This window comes from Aquarana catesbeiana, linkage group LG09 (assembly GCF_042186555.1).
Source record: "Aquarana catesbeiana isolate 2022-GZ linkage group LG09, ASM4218655v1, whole genome shotgun sequence".
Taxonomy (NCBI): domain Eukaryota; kingdom Metazoa; phylum Chordata; class Amphibia; order Anura; family Ranidae; genus Aquarana; species Aquarana catesbeiana.
In genome coordinates, this window is record NC_133332.1 from 226,282,884 (window position 1) to 226,295,608 (window position 12,725).

At 40.4% G+C, this 12,725-nt stretch overlaps 1 protein-coding gene across 1 annotated transcript; it reads right to left on the reverse strand.

The window, feature by feature from the left end:
- Nucleotides 1-3,261: 3,261 nt before the first annotated feature.
- LOC141107285 (olfactory receptor 1f45-like) lies at nucleotides 3,262-4,203 on the reverse strand. The gene has a single exon (XM_073597978.1). It carries the CDS (start codon nucleotides 4,201-4,203, stop codon nucleotides 3,262-3,264), a length of 942 nt encoding a protein of 313 aa, XP_073454079.1.
- Nucleotides 4,204-12,725: the final 8,522 nt, after the last annotated feature.

The following is a 12,725-nucleotide window of genomic DNA, read 5'->3' on the forward strand; positions in this document are numbered from 1 at the left end:
TACTCTTATGAGTGTCCCCTTCTCTCTAGTCATGAGGAGGCTTACCAGATGTTGGTGACTTGGGAAGGCATATGCCACCCAAGTCGTAAAGGCTTTTAACCAGCTGACTGGAAAGGTGCACTTGCTTGGACAGCCACGATCACTCAATGCAGACGATCTCAAATAGCAGCTTATAGGTATTACTCCAATAAAGAACTCAGATCCGTTATCCGATATTCACAAGCCATGCAAAGATAAATAAAATACTTGCATAGCGTGATACCGTATGTATAAAATGTATTTATATAAAAAGAGATAAACTCACATGGTAACGATCATCAAAGGCATATATAGGAACAAGAAGCGGTATGGTAGTAGGTCCACCCAGCGCGTTTCTGCTAATAAGCCGTCATCTGGGGTCAAAGAATACTTGACAGAAGCTCTTATCCTTTCCCATACTATTAACAATAACTTTTAACAATAACTTGCATATAAGCCTTTAAAATTAGCACTTTTGATTTCTCCCATAGACTTTTAAAGGGTGTTCTGCGACTTTCGAATTTGCCGCGAACACCCCAAATTGTTCGCTGTTCGGCAAACAGCCAGTGTTCGAGTCGAACTCATGTTCGACCCGAACATAAAGCCCATTCCAATCCAAGCCAACCTCAATGCACTGTTTAATTGGGCAACTATGTGGCATATGAGGTTTAATGCTGATAAATGTAAAGTTATGCACTTGGGCGGCTAAAAACATGCACGCATCATACATACTAGCAGGAGAACATTTGGGGGAGTCAGTGGTGGAAAAGGATTTGGGTGTTCTGCTAGATAATAGCATGCAATTCAAGGCTGCAGTTTCTAAAGCTAGAAAAATACTTTTTTTTTATTAAAAGAAGCAAAGACTCTAGAGAGAGAGCTATCATTTTACACCTCTACAAATCATTAGTAAGACCTTATGCAGTTCAGTTTTGGGTACCAGTTCACAAAAAGGATATGGGGGACCTGGAGAAAGTGCAGAGAAGGGCAACCAAAGTGATAAGAGGCATGGAGGAGATCAGCTATGAGGAAAGATTAGAGGAACTGAATTTATTCTCTCTTGAGAAGAAGAAATTAAGGGGGGATATGATCAACATGTTGAAATACATAAGGGGTCCATAAAGTGAACTTGGTGTAGAGATATTCACTTTCAGGCCATCACAAAGGACAAGGATGCACTTTTCACGTCTGGAAAGTCGTCTTCACAGTAGGAGCTGTGAAAATGTGTACTAGACTCCTTCAAGAACTAGTTCTGGTCAGCTCAATAGATTGCTTTAAAAAAGAGCTGGATGCATTCATAAATGCACAAAATATATCTGGTTACCAATTTTTAGAGGTAATAACGCCAGGGGTAGATCCAAGAAATATTACGTTGCCTCCTTGGGGATCAGAAAGAATGTTTTTTTATTTCCTTTCCCTACTGGAGCAAATCGGATTATGCTTAATTGGGGTTTTTCGCCATCCTCTGGATCACCTATGGATATTGGATTTTGTATATGGAGGGTTTTTTTTTTATTGGTTGAACTAGATGGACTTATCAACCAGAGTAACTATGTAACTGTGGGGAATATTTACTAAACCTGGTGCACATAGAATCTGGTGCAGCTGTGGATGTTAACCAATCAGCTTCTAATTTTATATTGTAAAGCGATGCGTAAACTGTTGGCGCTATATAAATCCTGTATAATAATAATAATAATAATAATAACTTCAACTTGTTGAATTAAGCTTTAACAAAAAAATCTGGAAGCTGATTGGTTTCTATTCAGAGCTGCACCAGATTTTGCACGCTCCAGTTTTAGTAAATAACCTCCTAAGTGTTTAAATTGAAATTTATTTTTAATTATTCACAGAAATAATATGCAATAGAAAATACATTCTTATCAGAACCCACATATTTTAGAACGCTGCATTTATATTTTATATATATACAGTACATATATTCCCATGCATTCTGAAAATCACTTGCTGACATCTTTCAGTAAGAACCTGTAAATTTTGAAAATCTTAAGCGCATTGAAGAGTTAGAACCTCTATTATAGATCTATAGCTGTTTCTGTGTACACTGGGGAGATTTTCCCTTAAAGTATAAGTAAATCCTCACCTTGTAATACAACCCATTCAATTTAAAATAGAAATAAAACGAAAAACATTTGTATATACATATAAAAAACATTATAAACACCCTTTTCCTGTTTTTTTTTTTTTTTATAAGTGATAAGATAACCTCTGTTCTCAGCTGCATGAGAGCAATGGGAGCAGAAACATCAGCACACTGATCTTCCCAGTGAATGGCTCTGACGACTAGAGAACTGACCATGCTGTGCTCTCATGACTAGTCTGGTTAGTTTTTAATAGGAAAGCAGAGGGATGGGCAGGAACACCAGGTATTTCACACAAAGGAAGAAATTTAAAGAGAACAGGATACTTTTTCATACAAGTACATGACACGGCAGGCACATATCAGGAATATGAAATGTTGGGATTACATATGGTCACAATGACCACATAAGAAGTCAGGAAAACCTTCACAACAGGGAATAAACAGTAAGAATACTTGACAGAAGCTCTTATCCTTTCCCATACTATTATGCCAGCCAAAGACAGATCAAAATTCATCTGATTCAGCAGGAGCGGGCCAAACTTTGATCCATTTATGGGCAGGCTGGTTGTAGTAAAATTAATCTATCAACTGATTCAGTACCACCAGCCTGTCTGTTTTATTTTTGCCTGATCACTGCTGGTGGTTATAGCCGTTAGCACTGATCAATAAATTCTGCTGGTGGGGAAGGCTCCCAGTGCTCCCTGCCGGTAGAACACAATAGCACTATGGGAGGGATTCCCCATCAACAATTTTCTTTTCTGCAACTCATGGTTGTGGGAAAGAAAACATCATAATGTGTGGCCTGACTTAAATAGGTGATTTCAATGCTGCAATTTTGAGCATATGTAGAATTTTTGTTGTTGTCAGTAAGCATGTAAAAGAGGTCAGTTTGTACATGAGAGCAGCTACATTTTATATATTAAAAAAGTCAGGCTTTGATCCCTGTTTTACAGGGCTCCTTTTTAAACTATGGCTTGGATTTACTAAAGGGGCTTTCATACTATGCCTATGCTTTTTAACACTCAAGATCATTAAATCTAGCTGTAATAATGAAGAATGCCCTGTGAATATATTACAGGTAAAAAATGTTTATAAGACAAATGTAGCTTTAACCAGCTAGCTATGTTTACCATTATGTTCGGTCAAACAGAAATCATTTTGGCCATCAGTCTTTGTAAAGCTTGCTTTACATCCTTGTTTCTCAAACTGTATATGAAGGGGTTCAACATGGGAGCAAGAACTGTATACATCACACTAGCCACCCTGTCCTTTGTCAATGAATAGCTTGAAGATGGACGGAAGTAGGTAAACATGATGGTTCCAAAATAAAATATGACCACGGCAAGGTGGGAAGAACAAGTAGAGAAGACTTTACTTCGTCCCTCTGCTGAGTGGATTTTTAAAATGGCCAATATAATATGAATATAAGAGACTAAGATGAACAAAAATGGTCCTGCTACCACAACTAAGCCTTCAGTGAAGATGACCAATTCATTTATGGTTGTGTCAGAGCATGAGAGCTTAAAGAGTGGCACCATATCACATAAAAAGTGGTTGATTAAGTTGGACCGGCAGTAAGAAAGCTGTGAAGTCAAAGTTGAGTGCAAAATTGAATTGGCTGTAGAAAGCAACCAGCAGCCAGCAATAAGTTGAAATCTAAACATTTTGTTCATGACCGCCACGTAGCGAAGAGGGTCACAGATGGCTATGTAACGATCATAAGCCATGACAGCAAGCAAAAAGTCCTCCACGTTGGCAAATGTCAAGAAAAAATATATCTGGACCATGCAACTTTCAAACAAAATGACTCTGCTCTTTAGATCCAACAGGAAGTTATTCAACATTTGAGGAACAGTCACCAAAGACAGACAAATATCTACAAAGGACAAGTTACCCAGGAAAAAGTACATTGGAGACTGCAGCTGAGAATCCCAGCAAGTCAACACAATGATAACCAAATTTCCTGTCAGAGTGATAACTAAAATGAAGAGAAAAACTGCAAAAAGTACAGTCTGGTAGTTATGGAGATCAGCGAATGTTGATAAGACAAAGTATGTTACTAGAGTAGAATTGTCTGACTCCATTCTTATAATATCTAAGCTTTGTCATGAAAGGCAAGGTTAAAACCTTTGTTTGGTATAGATTAGTTAGTTCATTAGTGTTACAAAGCTGTCTGCTTCATTAGCAGTTTTTATTGTCAAACAAAATTGCAGCTATTGTCATTAATACATCATTAAATGTATTTTTTTATGGTAGCACTATATAACACTAGAGGGAAAGAACAGGAGAAATGTCTAGGGTGCAGTGTCTCCTGGGCTACACTCATGAAACACCTTCATCTATGCAAGAAATACTGAATCCTGCAGACATTCTCATATATATACTGTATATATACAGTATTTTTATATGTAAATACCTGAATTTGAATTTGCACCAGCCTCTCCCCATCTTGCCATCCTTGTACGGAGCTCAGATTGGGAGATTTAAAAGCATGTGAGGAAGCCAATCAGTTGTGCCTCAGTTCTCATGTATTAACAATGAATATGCTGACAGGAGCAAAGATCAGTGTTCCATGTCAATGGGGCAGCTATTTAAATGACAACCATCAAGTTTATCATAGCTTAGTACTTAGCACTGGTTGCTGGGGTCTTGGATACGTTCTCCACAAGTGCAACATCTACAGGGTTTTTCATCATTTGGGCTTCCTTTGGTTTCTCTGATTTGTGACCACACAATCCAAAATTCCTGACTTACTGTACATGCTTATTGCAGGTCATGGAGATTACTGTAGGGGAATAAATAATAAACCCCTACAATAAATGTATCTCAATAACGTTGTACTAACTTACAGTTCTGATAAGCCTATTAAACACTCTCTAGTTATCCACCTAAAAAAGTGTACTACTAAAATTTTTAATAAAAACAAATTTTAAGTTTGGGTTTCTGCCCCTTTACCATGATGCAGACTTAGCAAACATACTGTACCTGTATCTTGCCTAACAGATAATTTAGTGCATTATTTAAAGCTTATGCATGTCACAAAAGAATGAAATGTTTGGGCTCCTATCTGCTAATAGGTATGCCACAAGGAATAACGCTCTTCAAATTGATCTCTGGAGAAACGCACTGTGGGAATACTGGCAACAGTTACCAAAATGATTTGTAGCAATTGCTATGTTAATTGGCTTAAGATATTTTTTCTTTCAAATTATTTTTATTAAAGCTTAAGCATAAACAAAATAGTACATACTATCTCAAAGGTCTTCTTGAGGTTACTTACATCTGTCTAGTCACAATATATACATTTTGTACATCATGCCACACAACATTAGTAAAATAATATAAATTGGCATCTGCTCCATATAAGAACCACATAAAGTATACTTAAGGGTATGACATTGTTTACACTTTAAGCCTCACCCAAAGGAGGTGGAGTAAGTTAAGAAAAAAAAAAGAAAAGAAACAAACCTACAGAATAAAACCAATAAGAAATAACCAAGAACATAATTAAACAACACCACTAGACATGAAAGCTCAAAAAAAAAACATTCTGCCCAGCTGCTGGAGAACCCACTAGTCTATTGTACTAAAATAGGAAACATTTGAGCCCAATAACTCCATTTATCTTCAAATCGTTTCATTGCATTAGAACTATATGTGCAAAAATTTTCATGTTGAGCAGAAACGTGGACCATATTGATAACCTCCCAAATATTTGGAGCTATGTTAATTTTCCAATGTAAAGTTATTGTGAGGCGAGCTGCAATACGAACTTGGGAAATGATTGTGTGAAATTGTTTGGGAATATGATCTATTATCTAGGAGTCAAATGTTCTGTGTAAGTCTTTTTCCCAAGACAGCATATGAAAGGTTTTTGAACAAAGCTTTTGGTAAATTGTAAGTGGGCATAAAATCTAGAAATTCCTTCCCTCCTAAATGGTTGTTCTTATAATGCTTACCAAACTACACTTGTCAAACTACACTGTCTAGTTTCTATTTTCATCAATCGATGTTTGGAGAGTAGGTGATGGAAAAGTGAAAGGGTTATTGTTTGTGCCCCCCAATGGAAGGTCTTTAATATATATCATTCCCAGGGTGGTCCAAGGTAGTACCCGGATGGATGGAATTAGGTGTTCTATCACATATAGAGGGGTGGGAATTAAGGATTTCTTACTCTGTCCCAGGTGTCAGGAACCATGAAACAGACGGAGACAGAAAATGCAGTAAAAATCACATAGTTACATAGTTACATAGTAGGTGAGGTTGAAAAAAGACACAAGTCCATCAAGTCCAACCTATGTGTGTGATTATGTGTCATTATTTCATTACATATCCCTGTATATTGCGGTCATTCAGGTGATTATCTAATAGTTTCTTGAAGTTATCAATGCTCCCCGCTGAGACCACCGCCTGTGGAAGGGAATTCCACATCCTTGCCGCTCTTACAGTAAAGAACCCTTTACGTAGTTTAAGGTTAAACCTCTTTTCTTCTAATTGTAATGAGTGGCCACGAGTCTTATTAAACTCTCTTCTGCGAAAAAGTTTTATCCCTATTGTGGGGTCACCAGTACAGTATTTGTAAATTTAAATCATATCCCCTCTCAAGCGTCTCTTCTTCAGAGAGAATAAGTTCAGTGCTCGCAACCTTTCCTCATAACTAAGATCCTCCAGACCTTTTATTAGCTTTGTTGCCCTTCTTTGTACTCGCTCCATTTCCAGTATGTCCCTCCTGAAGACTGGTGCCCAGAACTGGACAGCATACTCCAGGTGCGGCCGGACCAGAGTCTTGTAGAGTGGGAGAATTATCGTTTTATCTCTGCAGTTGATCCCCCTTTTAATGCATGCCAATATTCTGTTTGCTTTATTAGCAGCAGCTTGGCATTGCATGCCATTGCTGAGCCTATCATCTACTAGGACCCCCAGGTCCTTTTCCATCCTAGATTCCCCCAGAGGTTCTCCCCCCAGTGTATAGATTGCATTCATATTTTTGCCACCCAAATGCATTATTTTACATTTTTCTACATTGAACCTCATTTGCCATGTAGTCGCCCACCCCATTAATTTGTTCAGGTCTTTTTGCAAGATTTCCACATCCTGCGGAGAAGTTATTGCCCTGCTTAGCTTAGTATCGTCTGCAAATACAGAGATTGAACTGTTTATCCCATCCTCCAGGTCGTTTATGAACAAATTAAATAGGATTGGTCCCAGCACAGAACCCTGGGGAACCCCACTACCCACCCCTGATCATTCTGAGTACTCCCCATTTATCACCACCCTCTGAATACGCCCTTGTAGCCAGTTTTCAATCCATGTACTCACCCTATGGTCCATGCCAACGCACCTTATTTTTTACAGTAAACGTTTATGGGGAACTGTGTCAAATGCTTTTGCAAAATCCAGATACACCACGTCTACGGGCCTTCCTTTATCTAGATGGCAACTCACCTCCTCATAGAAGGTTAATAGATTGGTTTGACAAGAACGATTCTTCATGAATCCATGCTGATTACTGCTAATGATATCATTCTTATTACTAAAATCTTGTATATAGTCCCTTATCATCCCCTCCAAGAGTTTACATACTATTGATGTTAGGCTAACTGGTCTGTAATTCCCAGGGATGTTTTTTGGGCCCTTTTTAAATATTGGTGCTACATTGGCTTTTCTCCAATCAGCTGGTACCATTCCAGTCAATAGACTGTCTGTAAAAATTAGGAACAACGGTCTGGCAATCACCTGACTGAGTTCCCTAAGTACCCTCGGATGCAAGCCATCTGGTCCCGGTGATTTATTAATGTTAAGTTTCTCAAGTCTAATTTTAATTCCGTCCTCTGTTAACCATGTAGGTGCTTCCCGTGTTGTGTCATGAGGATAAACACTGCAGTTTTGGTTACTGAAGCCCCCCCGATTCACTCGTGAAGACTGAGGAGAAGAATAAATTCAATACCTTTGCCATCTCCCCATCCTTTGTAACCAGATGTCCTTCCTCATTCTTTATGGGGCCAATATGGTCTGTCCTCCCTTTTTTACTGTTTACATACTTAAAGAATTTCTTGGGATTTTTTTTGCTCTCCTCCGCTATGTGTCTTTCATGTTCTATCTTAGCCATCCTAATTGCACCCTTACATTTCTTATTGCATTCTTTATAAATTCTGAATGCTGAGGATGATCCCTCAACCTTGTATTTTTTGAAGGCCTTCTCCTTTGCTTTTATATGCATTTTTACATTGAAGTTAAGCCATCCAGGATGTTTGTTTGCTCTTTTAAATTTATTACCCAATGGGATACATTGGCTAATGCCCTTATTTAATATGCTCTTAAAGCAAACCCATCTCTCCTCCGTATTCTTTTCTCCTAATATTTTATCCCAATTTATGCCTTTTAGCAAGGTTTGTAGTTTAGGGAAGTTGGCTCTTTTGAAATTCAGTGTCTCTGTGTTCCCTTCATGTTTCCTATTTGTGTGATTTATACTGAAACTAATTGACCTGTGATCGCTGTTACCTAAATTGCCCCGTATTTCCACATCTGTTATCAGGTCTGTATTGTTGGTAATCAGTAGATCTAGTAATGTTTTATTTCTAGTTGGTGCGTCTACCATCTGACCCATAAAATTGTCCTGCAAGACACTAAGGAACTGGCGAGCCTTAAATGAATGCGCGGTTCCCTCCGCCCAGTCTATGTCTGGATAATTAAAATCCCCCATTATGATAACACTTCCCATCCTTGCTGCTAATCCAATTTGTGATAGGAGATCCGTCTCCACTTCCTCCCTCAGGTTAGGGGGCCTATAGCATACTCCCAGTATTATTTTCCCCTTAGCTTCATCCCTTTGGAGCTCTACCCATAAAGATTCCACCTCCTCCCTAGCCCCCTCAGTGATGTCATCTCTCACATTCACTTGTACATTATTCTTGATATATAGGCATACCCCTCCCCCTTTTTTACCCTCTCTATCCTTGCGGTATAGGGTATACCCTTGAATGTTTGCCAGCCAATCATGAGAGCTGTTGAACCAGGTCTCTGAAATTCCCACAAAATCCAAATCCCCCTTGTACAACAGTATCTCTAGTTCACCCATCTTGTCCGCCAGGCTCCTGGCATTGGTGAACATGCCACATAGTTTAGACCGGTCGCATATTGTCCTCGTATTGGGTGTTTCAAGATTGCAACTAGGACTTGCTACTATACTCACCTTGTGTTTTTGTGCTTTGGTTAACCTACCACTAATGCCCCCAATGCTACCCTCTGGAATATCTTCCACGCTGGCTATCTCTGTCTCTGGACCCCCCCCCCCATCGCCTAGTTTAAAAACCCCTCTAACTTTTTGGCCATCTTCATTCCCAGCAGATCTGCACCCTCCTCATTTAGGTGCAGTCCGTCCCTTCTATAGTACCGGTTACCGACTGAGAAGTCGGCCCAGTCCTCCAGGAACCGAAACCCCTCCTTACTACACCAGCTCTTCAGCCACTTGTTTACTTCCCTAATCTCCCTCTGCCTTTCTGGTGTGGCTCGATGTACCGGTAGTATTCCTGAGAACACTACCTTGGAGGTCATTTTCCTCAATTTAGCTCCTAAGTCCCTAAAATCGTTCTTTAGGACACTCCATCTGCCTCTGACTTTGTCATTGGTGCCAACGTGCACCATGACAGCCGGGTCTTCCCCAGCCCCTCCCAGTAATCTGTCCACAAGATCCGTGATGTGCCGAACCCGAGCGCCCGGTAGACAACATACTGTTCGGTGCTTCAGGTCTTGGTTACAGATTGCCCTCTCTGTCCTTCTAAGAATTGAGTCCCCTACCACCAGAATCTGTCTTTCCTTTCCCTTTGCTGCCCCCCCCACTCTCACTGGAGGAGTTCTTCCCCTGGCAGCTAGGAGAGTCCCTCATCTCCAGCAGTGCTGGTCCCTGACTGGCTTCACCAATGTCACTCAATGGAGCGTACTTATTGGGATGCTCCAGTCCTGGATCGGCCTCTCTGGCACTTCCCCCTCTACCCCTCCTGACTGTCACCCATCTACTCTTTGCTAGTGCCTGCACCTCTTTGTCTCCACCCGCCTCTGTGCTGGCCCCTGCCGGCACCTGCCGTGTACGTTCCTGGCTCACCTTTAGTATGGAGGGACTTCTCAGTGCTGACAGTTGCTTCCCCAGATTCAGAACCTGGGCTTCCAGGGAAACAATGTGCTTACATTTTGCACAGCAGTATTCGCCCTAGATCGGATGATCAAGGAACGCATACATGCGGCAAGATTTACAAAGAGTCGCCTCTCCACACCCGCCGGGCATCGTACCTATTAAATTTAGTGAGGATTTGGGGATTTTACCCTGTCCAAATTACCTAACAGCTAGCTTCCTGGCACTAATACTCACGACAATACACAGGTACACAACAAGACAATACACAGGTACTAACGATCCACACACACTACTCAGACAACACTCAGATACTCACACTACACAGGTACTATGACCCCTGTTATAACTTATTCCAGCTCCACTTACACCAAGCTCCACAGCTTCAGACTGAGCACGCTCAGACTGAGTCCTACAACCAATTAAATAGGCACCTGTGAGCAATTAACCACACCCCTTAATTGATAGACTGATGAAACCAGGAAAAAAAAAAAGCTATTTAAAAAGTGACAGCAAAAGGCAAATTAAAAACTAAAAGGAAAAGCCCCAAAAATGCAACCCAGCAAACAGACAGCAAACAGACAGCAAACAGCAAACAGACAGCAAACAGCAAACAGACAGCAAACAGACAGCAAACAGCAAACAGACAGCAAACAGCAAACAGACAGCAAGACTTGTATACTCTAACTCTGGTTTTCAACTCCCACTTATTCCAGCTCCACTTACACCAAGCTCCACAGCTTCAGACTGAGCACGCTCAGACTGAGTCCTACAACCAGTTAAATAGGCACCTGTGAGCAATTAACCACACCCCTTAATTGATAGACTGATGAAACCAGGAAAAAAAAAAAGCTATTTAAAAAGTGACAGCAAAAGGCAAATTAAAAACTAAAAGGAAAAGCCCCAAAAATGCAACCCAACAAACAGACAGCAAACAGACAGCAAACAGACAGCAAACAGCAAACAGACAGCAAACAGACAGCAAACAGCAAACAGACAGCAAACAGACAGCAAACAGCAAACAGACAGCAAGACTTGTATACTCTAACTCTGGTTTTCAACTCCCACTTATTCCAGCTCCACTTACACCAAGCTCCACAGCTTCAGACTGAGCATGCTCAGACTGAGTCCTACAACCAGTTAAATAGGCACCTGTGAGCAATTAACCACACCCCTTAATTGATAGACTGATGAAACCAGGAAAAAAAAAAAAAAAGATATTTAAAAAGTGACAGCAAAAGGCAAATTAAAAACTAAAAGGAAAAGCCCCAAAAATGCAACCCAGCAAACAGACAGCAAACAGACAGCAAACAGACAGCAAACAGCAAACAGACAGCAAACAGCAAACAGGCAGCAAGACTTGTATACTCTAACTCTGGTTTTCAACTCCCACTTATTCCAGCTCCACTTACACCAAGCTCCACAGCTTCAGACTGAGCATGCTCAGACTGAGTCCTACAACCAGTTAAATAGGCACCTGTGAGCAATTAACCACACCCCTTAATTGATAGACTGATGAAACCAGGAAAAAAAAAAAAAAAAGCTATTTAAAAAGTGACAGCAAAAGGCAAATTAAAAACTAAAAGGAAAAGCCCCAAAAATGCAACCCAGCAAACAGACAGCAAACAGACAGCAAACAGACAGCAAACAGCAAACAGACAGCAAATAGACAGCAAACAGCAAACAGACAGCAAACAGCAAACAGACAGCAAGACTTGTATACTCTAACTCTGGTTTTCAACTCCCACTTATTCCAGCTCCACTTACACCAAGCTCCACAGCTTCAGACTGAGCACGCACAGACTGAGTCCTACAACCAGTTAAATAGGCACCTGTGAGCAATTAACCACACCCCTTAATTGATAGACTGATAAAACCAGGAAAAAAAAAAAAAAAAAAAAAAAGCTATTTAAAAAGTGACAGCAAAAGGCAAATTAAAAACTAAAAGGAAAAGCCCCAAAAATGCAACCCAGCAAACAGACAGCAAACAGACAGCAAACAGCAAACAGACAGCAAACAGACAGCAAACAGCAAACAGACAGCAAACAGCAAACAGACAGCAAGACTTGTATACTCTAACTCTGGTTTTCAACTCCCACTTATTCCAGCTCCACTTACACCAAGCTCCACAGCTTCAGACTGAGCACCTTTTAATAAAATGGTACAACTGGTAAATGTGGTCAAAACATAGCCATGGTTCGGTAGCCAAATCTGGTAGTCAGAACAAGCCAGGAAATCAGGAAGCCAGAGATCAGCGTAGTCAGCAGACAAGATCAGGAACCAGAAGGGACATCAGCCAGGCAAGTCTTCAACAGGAACAGAGCAGAGAGTCTCTAAATATGTTGACAAAAGCGAAAGCAATTGATGAAATGAACCAGGCAGTTTAAATAGCCAGAAGGGTCTGGCTGTGGGCTTGACTGACGAGCAGGCGATGATCAACAGGTGAACCACTGTGGAACGATGAGTACTGGCAAGTAA

What these genes read in the sequence shown, in the direction of transcription:
- LOC141107285 (XM_073597978.1), bottom strand. Translation starts at nt 4,203, where the DNA reads ATGGAGTCAGACAATTCTACTCTAGTAACATACTTTGTCTTATCAACA.